Source organism: Antechinus flavipes, chromosome 2 (genome assembly GCF_016432865.1).
Source record: "Antechinus flavipes isolate AdamAnt ecotype Samford, QLD, Australia chromosome 2, AdamAnt_v2, whole genome shotgun sequence".
Classification (NCBI taxonomy): Eukaryota; Metazoa; Chordata; class Mammalia; order Dasyuromorphia; family Dasyuridae; genus Antechinus; species Antechinus flavipes.
The window spans coordinates 17590776-17606896 of record NC_067399.1 but is presented as its reverse complement, the minus strand read 5'-3'; the positions used below and the strand labels follow the sequence as shown (position 1 = coordinate 17606896).

Sequence of the window (16121 nt, the reverse complement as noted above, 5' to 3'; positions counted from 1 at the left end):
GAAGCCAGGGTGCCCGAGGAGGAGGAACAGCAACCCTTTCCTCGGGCAGCCCCACTGTCCCGCCCCTCTCTCCTCTCGGTCCACCAATCGAGGAAGCGGCACGCGTCCGAAATTGCCTATTGGCTACTAGCGAGCCCCGGCATCCGGTCTTAATTGGTCCAAAGGCTACTTTTCGAAATCGCGGGAGCCAACCGAAAGGAAGGTCTGCAGGCGGCGGGAATAGTAGTCTTGGACAGGAGGACTGCCCAAAGGATCACTCCGCCGAGAAGGCAAAGAAGTCCTCGCGGCTGCGGGGCAGGCTCCACGATTGCGCAGGCGCGCGGGGGGCCGGCGGATGGATATACGGAGGCTGGGCAGTTGGCCGCGAGAGGCGACGCGCTGACGGAGGCGCTCGTGAGAGGGCGGGGCACGCTGCCGGCCGTTTGAACCTGGCGGCGGGACATGGCAGTAGCGGCGGACTGGAGGTGAGGGTCCCGGGCCGGCCTGGGGGTCAGGGGAGTGACATGAGGTGGAGGAAGGGAGATGGGCCGGGGCGGCCGTCTGGCTCCTTGTCTTGGCCTTCCCGAAGCCTAGCGTGCAGCAGGAGTTTAATTAATGTCTGTCCGGTAGTGCTTTCTGCACCTCGATTTCCCCGTTTTGCTAGATCGTTCCTTCCTAAACTCAGCTGGCGTTCCGCCCCCGGCGGGAAACCTTTTCCGACCCCCTCCCTCAACTGATCCAGTCCGGGGCCCCTTTTGTGTCTGCATTTCAGGCTCTGAGTGTGAAAGTCGGTCCTTTTTCTAACTGAGTGTCTGCACACTGCTTCCTGGGCGTCGGTGCGCGCTTCCGATTCTCTGTGCATCTTTAGGATTCTCCTGTCTGTGCGCCTTTTCTCTTTTTTATCTCTTGCATCCATCTCTCTTTTATTTCTTTGCAACCTTCCGATTCTGTATCTATTTCTGCGTCTCTCTCTGTACATGTTTCTCTAATCTCTGCGTCCTTCTGATTTGTTTCTTTCACTATGTATCTTCATCTCTTTGCAGCCTTCTGATTCTTTCTGTGTTTCTGCGCATCTCTCTGCATCTCTTTTATCTCTGTCCATCTGATTCTCTCTCTTTAACTGTGTATCTTCGTCTGTGTCATTATCCTTCTGTCTCTTTCACTGTATAGCTTCATCTTGCGTTTCTGTGTGCATCTGTTGCTCATTGTAGCTTAATTTCCTCATGTATCTTTCTCTATGTCTCTGCACATCTCTTCTTGTATCTTTATGTCTTGAATCTCAGTCTCTTAATTTCTTTGTCTCATCCTCCCTGAATCTCTTCGGGTTTCTGTCTCAGTCTCTTTAGCTCTGGCTTGCCATCACTCTCCTGACTTCATCTTCACTTTATTTTGTGTGTTTCACAGTGAGCTGCCCCCTGACCCTGAGAAAACTACTAAGCCTCCTTAGACTTGAGATTAACAAATGATCCAGCTTTGACAGGATGTTTCCTTCTCCAGGCATTTCATTGTACCTGTAAAATTGCAGACTCATTTCAAGCTGTCTGACCTAGTCCCCATTTCTGTATTTATCTCTTTATTGGGTGTGAAATTTAAATGGTGTTTAAATGAGTGCTTTAAAGCTTGTCTGGATTGAGATTACCTTTGATTTGCAGTATTTTTATGTCTTGGAGAGATGTAGTATTTTCCTGTTGTCTCTCCCATTAGAAGAAAAGCTCTTGTAATGTTTTATTTTGCTATTTCTGGATATCCTCAATATTTATCAGTGCCCACATCATAGTCGGCTTGCTTGGGCTCAATCTTGTCTGCTTGCTAGCTGGGTGAGCCTTGGGGGAGACAATTGATCTTCCTAGTCGGTTTTCTTTTTTGTGAAATATTGATAAAAGCACCTTATGTAACTACATTCCTGTGATAATTACTGTTATGATGGCTGTGTTGACAGTAGCATCGTAATTGGCATCTGCCTTGTCTGTCTTCTGGACATCCTCCACAGTTGGCCAAAGTGATATTACAAAATCCATTCATCTGTCCCAGTTGTTTCCATTGCATCCTATGAACAAGCATTGGAATCCAACGTAGACTTGTCACTAGTCAGTAGTTGCTAGTAGGTCACAATTTGGCTTTATCTTGTTTTTACGGCCTTGTCATATACACCCAGCCTGGCCAACCTTCTTACCTATTGTTCCTCAGGCAGAACAGTCCGTGTCTCATCTTCAGCTATTTATTCCTCCTTGGGGTATATTCCTTTCTCATGGAATCCCAGATTTCCTTTAGAGCTCAGTCACTACTAGCTCCTTTCTCTGCTTTCCCTGTTACTTTGTAGATAGTTTGTATATGTATGTCTAACCCATGGGAACCACTGAGGCCTCAGTGGTTTGGTGAATGGCATTTGCTCCACTGTGCTGGGGACAGACTGAAAGAGAAACTTTCATGAATTCTCCTGCAGTTGCATGAAAGGCCCGTTATTCCCATGATCTGTGCAAGGCTCTGGGGAAAAAAGGTAGAAATCCCACCAGTTGGTTCCTGCTTTCAAGGAGCTTTTGATCTGTTAGGGAAGTGTTGTGTATCCAGAATAAATCTGGGGGAATCAGAAGAGACTTCCTGTGGGAGTAGGTGCTTTTGAGCTCCCAGCCTTTTAAAGTGAGGGATTATTTAAGGTGACAGTAAGGAAGAGTGACGGGCATGGGGGTCCTCACAGCTAAGGCGTGGAGTGCCAGTGTGTGGGAAGTGGAGGTAGAGGGGGAGATGAACAAGGAGGCTTTCAGACCATTGGTGTTGATGAATCTGGGGAGAGCTGATGTCTAGTCCCTCTTCTGTTTGTACTCTTCGCAGAGCACTTTCATTCCATCAAGTGTCACTCTTCTTATTAAAATGAGGGACTAGAGGACATTTCCTAGGCATTGTGCCCATAGGAGCAGGTCACAGATTCGATCTCCTTCCCAGATAGAAGTTGTAGTGGGAAAGTCAGAAGGACCCATGCTCAGACCTTGCTCGGGATTTAGTAACTGCTCCTGGACAAGCTGCTGAAGCTCCTCATCTGGATAATGGGCTGTTGGTCATGCTTAGTTCACTAGTTTGTGATGCTGAAATAAGATCTGGGAAGTTCTTCAGAGATCTTAAAGCTCTGAGATGATGTCCAAGGTTGCTTCCAGATCCAAATCCCAAGACCTTACATCCCATTCTGTTTGGCATCCTGCCAAAACTTTTGGTAATAGTGTATGTAGTAAAGTCACTAAAACACCTTCAGCTCAAGTGTTGCCTGGGTTCCTCGAAGTAGCAAAAAGTCTGAGTACAATTTGATATAGAAAAATATAGGAACAGGGCATGATTTGTTGTGATGTTCTTTTTTCTTTAAGATAATACAAAGGTTCTCTCTGGGGGAGAGGCAGGTTTCTCATGGAGGTTTTCTGGAGGCAGTCTTAGTTGCAGTTGAAAGTAATAATCACTCAAATGCAGCCAGCTGGTTAAAAATACAAATGTTTATTTTTCCTTCCAAGTCTTGTCTCTTTCCTTGGACCTGGATAGCTAGATTCTTAAAGGCCTATCTCTCTGCTTGGTTCCAAGAGCTCCCTCCGAATGTCTCTTAAGTCCAAAGGTTTTGTCCTTCAGCCTCTGCCTCTGCTTTCTTCAGCCTCCGGCCAGCACAAAGATGGAATGAATCTCTTGTCTCCTTCACTTGGGGCTCGGCTAGCTTTCTGGCGAGTCTTTCAGACCAGCAAGGGTCTCAGTGGGGAAGTGCAGGAGCCTAGCCACCACAGAGAGCCTTCTCAATCTCCTGCTCAGCTCTCGACTCATAGCTTCTTCCTCTCCAAATTCTCTTAACTGGCCCCTTTGAAGCTCTATTTATTCGAGAGAGAGGAATTGTGGGATTCGAGAGAGAGGGATTATGGGTTTCAACCATAGTGCTCTCTGGCTGGCCCTAAGAGCTTCAAGGGAGATATGAATTCACAAAGTTACAAAGTTTACTTTGTGACTCTCCCATACTTGTGAACTCCAATGAGTAAAGGTATGAACACAAAAATTGTATCAATTAGTTCTACTTAGTACCTTGTTTCAGGTTCTGGCCCAAAACATCTTCTTGTAAGATCAGATCGATAATCTATCAACTCTAATGAGTTAGCAGTTTGTAAATATTCCAACAATTTGTAGTATGGCAGAATGTTCATAGGGACTGGGATCTTCAATCACTTCATGATTATTTTTTGGTATCATTTCTCTATTACAGTTTCATGAGGCACAGCATTCTAATGTCATTGCCAAGTCAATTCCTGATGGGGTCATGAAGAGTGACAAGATTGAAAAGTAACTGAAATAAATTTACTTACAAGCTAGCTGAGGCATACATACAAGTGTCTTGATCAAAGTCATCAAAGTATTCAGTAACTGCTAAAATTCAAACCTATCCCCAAATTCAGTGTTTCTTTTTTCTTTTTCTATTCTTAATTAATTTTTATCTTTTTAATTTAAAACTTATTTTTTCCTTCCCTTCTCACCTTTTCCCTCCCCACTCAGCCATTGAGAAAGAAGTGGAACAAAATTCAGGTACAAACATGTATAGTCAAGCAAAACAAATTCCCATTAGCCATGTCAAAAAAAAAAGGCTTCATTAAGTCTTTGTCATATCACCTCTCTGTCAAGCAGTGGTTAGCATATTTCATAATGAATCTTAGGCGATTGTAATTGATCTTTGCATTGATCAGAGATCCAGGTCTTTATAGCATTGTTGTTGTCATATAAATTCTTCTGGCTTTGTTCAATTTTGCACTAATCATACAAGTCTTTCCAAGTTTTTGCTCTTCATCGTTTCTCATAGCACAGTAGCTTTCCATTACATAGACATGTCATAACTTGTTCAGCTATTTTTCAGTTGATGGCTACCCCCTCAGTAACCTCAAAAAGAAAAGCTTCAATAAATAAATAAATAAAGCAAGCTTCTATTACACTACAGAAATTTCATCAATTTTGTGAATTCCTTCTTGACCTTTGGCACTTATCTGATTTGTTTTTCTAACCTAGCCTTCCCATTTGGTATTCAAAACTTTCCATGGGACTTAGGGCATGTATTTGTTGTTCTGTCTATTAATTGTATTAAGAATTCAGATAAGTTTCCATCAGAGGGCCATTTTGAACTTTTTCCAATCGATGTCTTATTTCTTATTTTTTTAGATGGATGTCATTTCCGAAACCAAGGATGGCCTTGAAGAACCTGTTACTAATGGTATTGGTATGTGGGGATCAATTTTCTTATTTTGGAATTTAGGGTTTGGGAATCGTTCAAAATTTTTGTGCCGTAACATGCTACACACTGTGTTGCTTTGGGTTTCAGAAAATAAATCCTTAGGAGACAAGAGATATTTAATCCACCCGAAACAAGAAGCAGTAGTAGACCCAACCTTCAGGACACCAGATAAAATTAAGACCCCAATGAACTTTTCCACTATAACAGTGGAGCAGCTTGGAATTACACCTGACAGTTTCGTGAAGAATTCACCAGGTAAGAGCAGAAAATGACTTGTCTACTTTTTAAGAATAGAGCTTGAAATAGCAGGCAGCCTTTTTTTTTTTTTTTTTTTTTTTTTTAAACCACCTTGCCTATATAGGTATCTGGTTGGAATAACTTAATTTGCTATTCCAAATACCTTTCATAAATCTCTTCAGTCTTATCAGAATTATTTATTACACTTTATTGTAATGTAAAATAAGTCTCCAGTTAATCAGATTTCTTCAGTCTGTTTCCTGTAGAAGAGGGGAAAAGATCTTTTCAGATGATGTGAATTTTCTTGCTTCATTATTTCAGACAATCTATGATTTCATCATTCTGGAGCCTTCCTTTTCTTGTGTTGTTTTGTTTTTGTTTTGTTTTGTATTTTTGCTGAGGCAATTAAGTGACTTGCCCAGGGTCACACAGCTAGAAAGTATTAAGTGTCTGAGGCTGGATTTGAATTCAGATCCTCCCGAGTTCATGGCTGGTGCTCTCTCCACTGCGCCACCTGGCTGCCCCAAGTCTTCCTTTTCTAATGTAGATCCTAGTATTTTGACAGTTGAATCTATGACACTGTAAACCATTTTTTACAATGGAAATAAGAGGGCTATTCAGAAAGGGAAGCCATAGTGAGTGAGCCACTGTCTTTAAGCATGACTACTGAAGTGATAGATGAAGACAGTACACTGGATTTTACCAAAGCTTTAGTTAAATTCTCATAGATGTAGACCAACCCTAAATACAGGGTTTTTTTTTCAGTTCTCTTAGTCAGATTCAACTCTTCCTGACCCCATTTGGGCTTTTCTTGGCAGAGATACTGAAATTTTTGCCATTTCCTTCTCCAGCTGATTTGGCAGATGAAGAAACTGAGCCAAATGGGATGAAGTGATTTGTTGAAGATCACAGCTATTAATGTCTAAGGCTGGATTTGAATTCAGGTCTTTCTGACTCCAGGCTTAGCATTCTATGTGTTGAGTCACCTAGGTGCCAATAATACAAATTCAGAGCTAGTTGCCTGGCCAGATTCAAGGACAAGCTTTTAATGGTTTAATGTTGGCCTGGAAGGAGGTCTCCAATGGAGTAACCCAGCAGTCTGTGCTTTTTATTATTTCTGTGAATAACTCCAAAAAAGAGCCACCGGGTTTACTCACCAGGTTTGCAGATGATACAAAACTGGGAAAGGCTAGGATCCAAAAAGACACTGATGCTCTAGAGCATTAAGTTGAATCAAAAACAAGCAACACAGTTGTTCTGGAAAAATATGGATTTTTAGTGGCCTTGAAGCTCAGTCTGGATGCACTATTGTGCTTTCTGAGGCTGTACTGTGCAGCACCGCCTCCAGGAAAAGGGAGCTGATAGGTCTGTAGGACTGACGCCATCACTCACCTCCTGGGCTCTGTGCCCGATCTTGATGGCTCTGCACTTGCAGTCCACTCTCAGTATGTAATCATTCACCAAGAGAAAATGAGCAAATAGGGAGGCGGCTTTACACAGTGACTGTCAGTTCAGAACTTCTCGTAAGTGTTTTTGGTTCGTGGCACTTGGGAGTTTGGAGATAGATTTGTGTGCTGGAGGGTGGGAATAAGGAAAGGCAGTTGTGGCCAGTTGAGGGTTGCCACAGATTCCTTTTTTAGGAGCAGGTGTGATAAGAGTCTCTGGCATGAACATGAATGCAATCAGCTTGGTTTGGTGGAGACAGGCTGCTGCTAGAAGGCCTGACTTGGGATTCTGGCTCCACTGCTCAGGCGCGGAATGAGGGGCTGGGTACCTTTGGGGCCTCAGTTTCCTTATCAGAAAAGTGAAGCAGATTGGACTAGGTGAGCTAAATTCAAATTCAATTCAAGTGTCTAGCACTGTTCTGGGCATACAAATACTGCTCGAAGCTCCCATGCCAAGGTGAAAAAACAAACAAGTACACTACTCAGCCAACGGAAAATGTATATGATATGGGCGTTGGTGATGGAAGGGGAGAGAATTGATCGCTTGTACTCTGAAAAAGATCTGGTGTAGGAAGGGCATTTGACCTCAGCAAGAACAGTTTTAATTCTGGGATCTTTGGAGAATGCCTGGCAGATTTCTATAGGCCAGTAACAGTCTAGGAGTCCATGGCCTACTTGAGTTGTTTGACCTTTTGCCTGGAGACTGAGGGTGGGGTGGAGGTAGGGTCCCTTTCATGGCTCTTTTCCTTCCTTTGCCCCTTGCTATCTGCCCTGGAGCTGAACTGTCTTCAATGCCTTAGCTCCCCTAATTAGAAAGTTAGCTGGCAAGCTGGGAGAGCTATGGTGTCCTGCTTTCTAGAGCCCCCAAGTTGGAGTGACAAAATGTACCGTGCTTTCTAGAGCCCCCACACCAGGATGATTAAAATATACCTTCCTAGTGGAGAATGATGAGGCAGGGCACGGTAAGTTTTGTCACCCCAACTTGGGGGCTCTAGTAAGCAGGACACAACAGGAATCCTTATCCAAAACTAGGTGTCTGTCCTTGATTATTCAGCCTGTGCTTGGCACTTCTAATTGATGATAAACTCTTCTACTTGAAAAAGGGTACGAGCCAAAACTAAAGCAGAAAATATTGGTGCGTGATTGTTTGTAGATGGTTGAGCACTCAATGTAGCCTCTTAAAGCTAAGATGCAACAAAGTATGGATCAGTTCTCTGCCGCTTGTGCTAATTTTGATTCAATGATTAATATCTAGAAAATGCAGGTTCTCTGTCAGCTAGCACCACCATCAATACGTGGAACTATTAATTACAGCAAATGATGAAATTTTGAATTCAGTGGATGAGTTCATTTGGCACTTTATAAGCGCTTTTTCGTTCCTTCATTCAACCTCTGCAAAGAAAACTTAACTTTAACATTTATGATGCTCTTAAAATGGAATGGATTGCTTTGGAGGGTGGTGATTACGCTATAGATAACATACCAATAAGGATGTTTCTAATGGAGTAAATCTGTGTTTTTTGACATTAAGACAAGGTATACCCTAAAAGACTTAGGGTTTTAAAGTCTAAAGCTTTATTTTAAAAACTGCACCAAGGGGCAGCTAGGTGGTGCAGTGGATAGAACACTGGCCCTGAAGTCAGGAGGATCTGAGTTCAAATCTGGCCTCAGACATTTCCTGGCTCTGTGACCCTGGGCAAGTCACTTAACCCCAATTGCCTCCCCCCCCCCCCCAAAAAAAAAAAAAAAAGATGCACCAAGACTTTTGGGACATATATAGTAATTGAGTGGATAAGTGTGCCTCACCAGAACTTAAAATCCAAGTATATGTGTTTCAAAGTTTTTTTGATGAAAAATTTACTTGTGCTGAATATTGCTTTCTGACCAGTGTGCACATTTTTAAGTGAATGAGACCTGACTGATCAGTACATAGACTCTGGGGGATTAAATAGCTTAATTTTTTTAACTTGCAAAATTATTAGCAAGCATTAAGCATCCCTCTTTATGTGTCTCTGTCTCTGCATATTGGAAAAGAAAAATGAATCTCTCCTGTGTATAACTTTTTAAAATATAATAAACATAAATAACATTTCTTCATGTTTCCTTTACATTTAGTTCAAGTATCATCTTTTATATTAGGTCTTTTCTGGTACTTGGCAGCTGCTTAGTGCCTTTCTTCTCTTTTTCTCCTCAGCCTACCCCCTGTTTTTGGTACATATGCCTAAATGTATGTGACTTATTTCTCCAAGAAATGTAAGGTCCTGGAGGGCAAGAACTTATATTATTTTCTTCTCTGTATCTCTAGCACCAAACCTGGGTATGTAGTAGATGCTTATGAGATTATTGAATTGGGCAAGTCCAATCTTCTTCATGTGTAGAAAATAGAGGCAGAAATATCTATGAAAAATTCAATCATGTACTGATTTTGTGCAGAAAATTATGTACTCAAACAATATATCTCATTAAAATATGTTAACTATTAAGGATTAGGTTTCCTAAGTTGTAAGAAAAATTTTTTTTTCCAGGAAAATCTTTGCTCAAAAAATCAAGACGCCGTTCCACAATTGGAGTCCGAGGTTCTCCTGAAACAAATCTTCTCATTAGATATATTGCTCAGCAAAGGAATTTAAAAAGTGGAAATGACTCTCCTTTGGTAGAAGCTTCTCCTTCAATACAGGTATATAGGTTGTTTTTTTTTTTTTTTTTTTAATAGGGTTTTGGAATGATCTGTTAGTAAAAAAAAAAAAAAAAAAAAAAAAAAAGAATATAAATTGCCTCAGTCTTATTCTGTCTTCATTCACATGTTCTGGTTGTGAGCAGAGATCACTTTTTTCCCCGTTCTGCAAATTCCCTAATGTACTTGGCTGACACACACAGGCTGACAACAGTAAGACTGTTAATGTTGGTGTGAACGTGGCATCCGTTATTCAGCAGTTCTTTCCTGATATCCAGAATGGCACGTAATGATTGCCACACACAGGCAAGATGGTGGAGTATGTCCCGTACAGATTCCCATTGGAAGAAGTAGGGTCCCATTGGTGCTTCATGTTTCACATTCTAGACTATGTAAGTTCCCTGAGGGCAAGCACTGTTTGTTGGCCCTCACTCTTCCTATCCCCAGTCTAGCCTTGCCCTCGATACATCTCAACATTTCATTTAATGCTTGTTGGTTTTAGAACTGTTCGTCTCTCCCGAATGTTTGTAAATCTTGATGGCACGTTAGCAGACTTTCAGTAAGATGCAACTTTGCATTCTTACTGCCCACACAGAATTCCCTCTTCCTTAGGTTTGTGGGGAACATAATTCCATAATCTTGCCTATATTTGGCAATCCTTCGATTGCCTTTCTGGATATCAACAGAAAATTATTGAATGAAAGCGCCCCATTTGTGTGAGTGCACACATTTATTTATTCATATAAATTAAATACAAAGATTCAAAGTAAATATAAGGTAATTGGGGGGAGGGTGTGCTCAAGAAGCAGTAGCAGCTGGGGGCATCAGGAAAGTCTAATCTATGAAGTGAGCCATCCATCTTACCAAGGAGGGATGATCTGTGGAGCTTAAAGGCATGAAGCTAGGAAAGACACTGGAGAACAAGCAGCAGCAGCAGATGAGTGAGCATAGAGCGGAGAGTCTGTGCAAGGGAATAACATAGGTAAGGTGGGACTGCGGCAGGGAAATAGAGGAGGGAGGAGAGCAGATTCCTTGGATTTGTCTGCTGTTTTCTGTGAGAAAGGCTATTGATCTGGCTTTGCCACACAGCCAGAGGGATTCGTGACAGAAGCACTGGTTGCAGGGGATGCCATGGTCAGAACTAGCTCAGTGATGGATCTTTGCCATCCGGTAGATAAGAAGTTATTGTAGTAGTTGAAATAAAGATGACTAGAACCTGAAATAGGAATAGACAGAGCAAAGGAGAAATGGAAGCAATTTGTTTAGCCATTGACCAGAAGGCATCGACTTCATTTCTAGAAATTTCCACAAAAAGTGCTGCATGTGCTTTTTTTGTGTCTTTAGATTCGTTGGGTTATACATCTAGCTGTGGGGCCTCCACGTCAGAGGGTTGGATGTTTTAATCACAGCGCACTAAATTGCTTCCCAGGATGGTTGGACCAATTAATAGTTCTGCCACAAGCCATGTTCATGTTCCATTCCCCCTCCAACATCAGCTATTTGCCCAAAAAGTCTATAGACATATCCATGTCTCCTCCATCCTCAAAAAATAAAATAAAAGATCCTCTTTGGATCAGTCCATCCCTGCTAGCTGTTATCCCTCGTATTAGTAAATTTCCTGAGAAGGTTGTCTATCATAGATGACTCCGTTACCTTTCATCTTAACTCTTTTAAGCATTCTGGCTTCTGATGTTATTAGCCCAACCTGCTCTGTCCAGTCGCTAATCTTTTAATTGCCAAATCAAATAGCCTTTTTTCACTTCTTCCTGAGTCTTTCTTGCTTTTCACAATACTGTTTTCTCTCCCAGTTTTCTTCTTACCTGTTCCAATAAGTCCTAGAACACTGCTGGCACAAGGCTAATTCCCTTCTCTTCCCCATTCTTTGATCTTTATTCATAACATGCGCACCAGCAGCATATCTGTCCTGGGCCCTGTTCTCCTGTATCCCAAAGACATTCATGATGAGTCTGTTAAAGTTACACTATACCACAAATGAGGAATTCCATAGGCACAATTATGTTCAAGGTAGTGATCTAAAAAATCTGTGATTGAGCCACTAATGGGACTTGCCATATGTGGCATCACAGCATGCTGAGAATGTGAGGATTATCACTCCCATCCCCACCCTGCAATCCTAGAACTTGGATTAAATTCCCTATAATCAATTTGAAATAGAATCTGGATGATCATGGCACTGATTCACAGGCAAGGTTCTGCATCGTTAAGGGATTCTGTGCCAGGAAACATCCAAAAACAAACCAGTCGTAAAATCAGAGTAACCCTCACATGCTACCCTGGCACTCATGGCATGTCCAAGGGAAAGGGCCTCCAGCCTCTTGGCTATAGATCTTCTGCCATTCATTCTTAGAGGGAGTAGATGAAAATGTTCCAGGAAGAAACGGTGGCTGAAGTGTTAGTCTGCCAATGAAGAGGAGTCCCCACAATAAGGGGAGGAGGGATGGGTACAGAATTCTAGAATCTTAGAGGTAGAAAGGACCTTGACAACCCATTGTATGTATGAATTGGCATTTTACTCCCCAACACCTTCGATAGTGGGGAGATAGGAAAAATTGTTGGAAAAGAAAATGTGAAGAGCTTAGACTGATTCATTGGTCCAGAAGAAAAATCACTCCAATGTTAACAGCTCCCTTTTCAGCCTCTGCTTTCATTGTTTTGTTTGAAATGCTTTAAGTTGCCAGAATTTTAGACTTAAGTCAAATACAGATAGAAAAACACATTTCTAGGTCAAAAATAGGAATTTTGAAGTAGTTCTATTTGTTCTCTTCTATTAGTAAAGCTCATTTAATACTTGATTGAAGTACTGGCTTGCCTTTTTTTTTTTTTTTTGGTATTAAATATTTGTGTCATAAAGGTCTAGTTTGCATCACAAATGCATGTGACCTTATTTGAATTTAAAACATCCTACTTGATTTGGTAGCAGTGACCTTGCTTTATGATCACATTTCACTAAAACTAAAATTCACTGTGAACAGATCACCAACAAACATGGCATCAAGATTTTAACTGCTCTTCTTCCACTCTAGAACTTAATGGGAGGTAATTTGAAAGCCTAACAGAATTTATTTGTGCTATTTTCTGTAATTGAAAAAATAGTTACTGTTTGTTTAGTGTATTTTTTGATAGAAATGGAAAATTAGTTTTTTTCTCAAAAGAATAGAAATAGAGAAAATAAGGTTGGGGGGAACATTAGAATTGTAATGCATGATAGAAATTCACTTACCAGAGAAGAGAAAATGTGAAGAAATTGTGTACAGTTACATTTTTTTCTCCATTCTACAAAAAGATTTCCTTTATATTATTATTTTTTTAATTTTTGACTTGCAGTTGCAAGCAGGAACCTTGGCAATAGAATTGAGTATACAATGCAAAAGCTTCAGATCTATTAAACAATTCTACATGTCTTTTTTTTTTTCTCTTCTATAAATCCTTTAGCTAAAATGGAAAGTCACCTTATAGTGGAGTTTGATGTCTACTTTTGCCTTTTTAATCTTTTTATTGAACTAATTCAGGGGTTCCAAGCCTTACCTATCTCTTTTTCTGGCTGGGACTTCTGAGAAATCGCCACTAAATGGTTTCTTTCAGTTCCTTCTCCTTCCAGAGTTCTGTGATTCTTAGTAGATCATTATCCTTACAGGGCAGAGCATGGAACATTTCTGAAATCAATAAGATTATCAGAAGAAGCTATGGGAGAAAGAATTAAGAAAAACAGAAAATGACTTGGCTAACCCCAAACTTGGATGGCTCCTTAATAGTCTTTGAAGAAGAAATGCATTTTGCATACCTTATTTTCATTGTTTTGAAAGCATTTGTGAACTCAGCTCAAGGAACTTGACCCAGTTTATCTGCTTATTGTTGGTATTGTCTTAATGTCTTTATCTTGAACATATAGATAGAGGAAGTATGTATGGCTCAGTGGATAGAGAGCTAGCCTCCAAGGCAGGAAGACTAGGGTTCAAGTATCAATTCTGATATCGACTAGCTTTATAATCCTGGACAAGTCACTTCATCTTTAAAGTGTAGAACAGGTGAGTTTCTTATGCATGTGAAATCTCAGATCCAGTTGCTGTCCAGATTACTACCGAAGCAGCGAACATCTGTGCATTTGGATGTAGAACATAGAATAGACATTCCGTTTTGATTAGGCAAATTCTTACATTATGATAAAGATACATGATGAAATGATGGGTGTACAAGACTGAGAAAATAAAAAAAAAAGGAGCATCATTGTTCCCATTTTTTTTCCCCTACTAGTACTCTAGGGATTTGCAGCCTAATGTTTCAGTCACTCTTTGACCAAGTTTCATTTTATGTTAACAGGTTCCATGTTGAAACACTGATTCTCCATTTTTGCCAGTGGGAAAACCCTTATAAAATCATTTATGAAAGGTTTTTTTAAATGTCTATTAATGATACTAAACATAATGCTTCTTTTAAGAAATTTTAGGACAATTCTAAAATTAACAATATTATTGGGTTGATTTTCTTTTTAAGTTCTTTCTAAAACTTAGGGTTTTCTTGGAAGGAGATAAACTGATTCCTTAATCATTTTGCTAGAATCATGAAGCTTTTTAGAAATATAACTGTACATCAGCATCACCAAAGAAAACTCCAAACTTAACCTTCCCAGATTTACCTCACCATCCATAATTTATGTTGGCATACAGCTACTTAAAAGTTAAAAATTATAAGTTAAGGATGACAAAAATCTTATCAAATACATGCTTCCTCGAGACAAACACCTGATGCTCCTGAGCCTGAGGGGAAAATAGCTTACTGAGAAAAGAGCATTGGCTGCAGTTAAAATCAGGTCCTCAATTTCCTCATCTATATAAAATCAGAGAATTACATATGTATGTAAAAGGGGAAAAAAAAAAAAAATATATATATATATACACAGACACACATACATAAAACATGTATTACATGTAATATATAATAATAGTACACATTGTACATGTATGATATATATAAATTATGTATTATATATAATTTTATACACACACACACACACACATATAAATATATATATAAAATCAGCCTTCAATCTGTTACTGCAGGCATTTAGCTTTGTAACAAAGCCCTGCCAGAGGCTGTCTTGAGAAAAGAGGGCCCAGGCAAAGGCAGCAAACTTGCTGAGAAAACACCTAAGCCCCTTTGGGATGGAGGAGCTAAGCCCTCTAGGCTCCCAACTTCAGCCTTTCACAAGGCTGGGGCTGTGTAGCTTATAGTTGCCAAATTGATGGTTTTCTGGTTATTTCATAATAGCTAGTAATCTGATTAGAGAAAAAGACATTGAGGTTTAGAGATTTAATTTGAACTCCTTAGCAGAGTATTTATATCCTAAACAAGGAACTTTTTTTTTTAAACAACAATATCATTTTTGTTTTGGAAGAGCACATAAAGCCTTCTGGTCTGGTCTGGTTTGTTTGTCCTAATTCTCAGGCTCTTCTCCTTTGGATTGCTTCTTGTTGTCCATCCAATTTTGCAACATCAAACCAGGAATAGAATTCATGTTGTCTTCGTTGTGCAACCTAGATGACAAATTTTTATTCTTAAAACATATAGATAATAAGACTATAATAATAATATCTGGGTCATGGGTTCATTTTGACCTTCTCTTGGTACATAGTCTAAGATTGTGGTCTGTGTTTAGATCCTTTCAGATTGCTCTTCCCAACAATTTTTACCAAACAATGAATTTTTATTCCAAAACCAAAATCTTTTACAGTTGTCAAACACATTACTATAGTCCTTGTCTACTTTGTTCCACTGATCAATCTTTCTGTTTCTTAGCCACTACCAGATAATTTTGATAATTACTGCTTTATAGTATTGTTTAAAATCTGGTATTGCTGAATTTCATTCCTTTTCATTTTTCTCACATTAGTTTCTTTGAAATTCTTGACCTTTTGTTCTTCCAAATGACTTTTATTATTAATTTTTCTGACTCAGTAAAATTCTTTTTTAGTAATTTAATTGAGATGACATTGACTAAACAGTTTAGATAAAAATTGTCATGAACAATTAATATTTCTCAGATTATTTCAATCTGACTTTATTTGTATAAAGTGTTTCATAATTACATTTATGTAGTTCCTGAAGCGGTATACTCCATATTGTCCATAGATATTTTAAATGCCTACAAGAATATTAATGACATAGAGTAGTTTTCCTGTTTATCTCTTTTAATTAAATCTATCTTAGCTTTAACTTTGAGATCTTGATTGCTGCCTCAATCTGCTACTCCCTGCATTAGGTGAAGCTAGAGATTTTTTGATAATAGTGTAAAGCCAGGTATATCTCAACCTGGATAAAATTTGGGGTTTGTTTAAAATACACTGTTTTAACTAGATAATATGTTCCTGTTCCCAATGACTTTTGTGTTCATCTTTGCAAGTAGTCCTTTGGTTCATGTGGAGAAGGGTTTTATGTCTGGGGAAAAAGGTTACAAGTAGGATTTTTCAAACAAATGCATTTTTTAGGAAGAAAAACATGCATTTACCTGTTCATACCTGTTCAACAAACTCAT

General features: G+C 39.8%; 1 protein-coding gene across 1 annotated transcript in view; it reads left to right on the top strand.

Annotated features, from left to right (window-relative positions):
- The first annotated feature begins 188 nt into the window (after positions 1-188).
- CDCA2 (cell division cycle associated 2) overlaps positions 189-16121 on the top strand; it is a 39571-nt gene continuing 23638 nt past the window's right edge. Inside the window, exons 1-4 of the mRNA XM_051974159.1 lie at positions 189-464; positions 5143-5200; positions 5303-5470; positions 9423-9574. Coding sequence (XP_051830119.1) covers positions 5143-5200; positions 5303-5470; positions 9423-9574 — 378 coding nt within the window. The 5' untranslated portion in view covers positions 189-464. The remainder of the gene's footprint in view (positions 465-5142; positions 5201-5302; positions 5471-9422; positions 9575-16121) is intronic.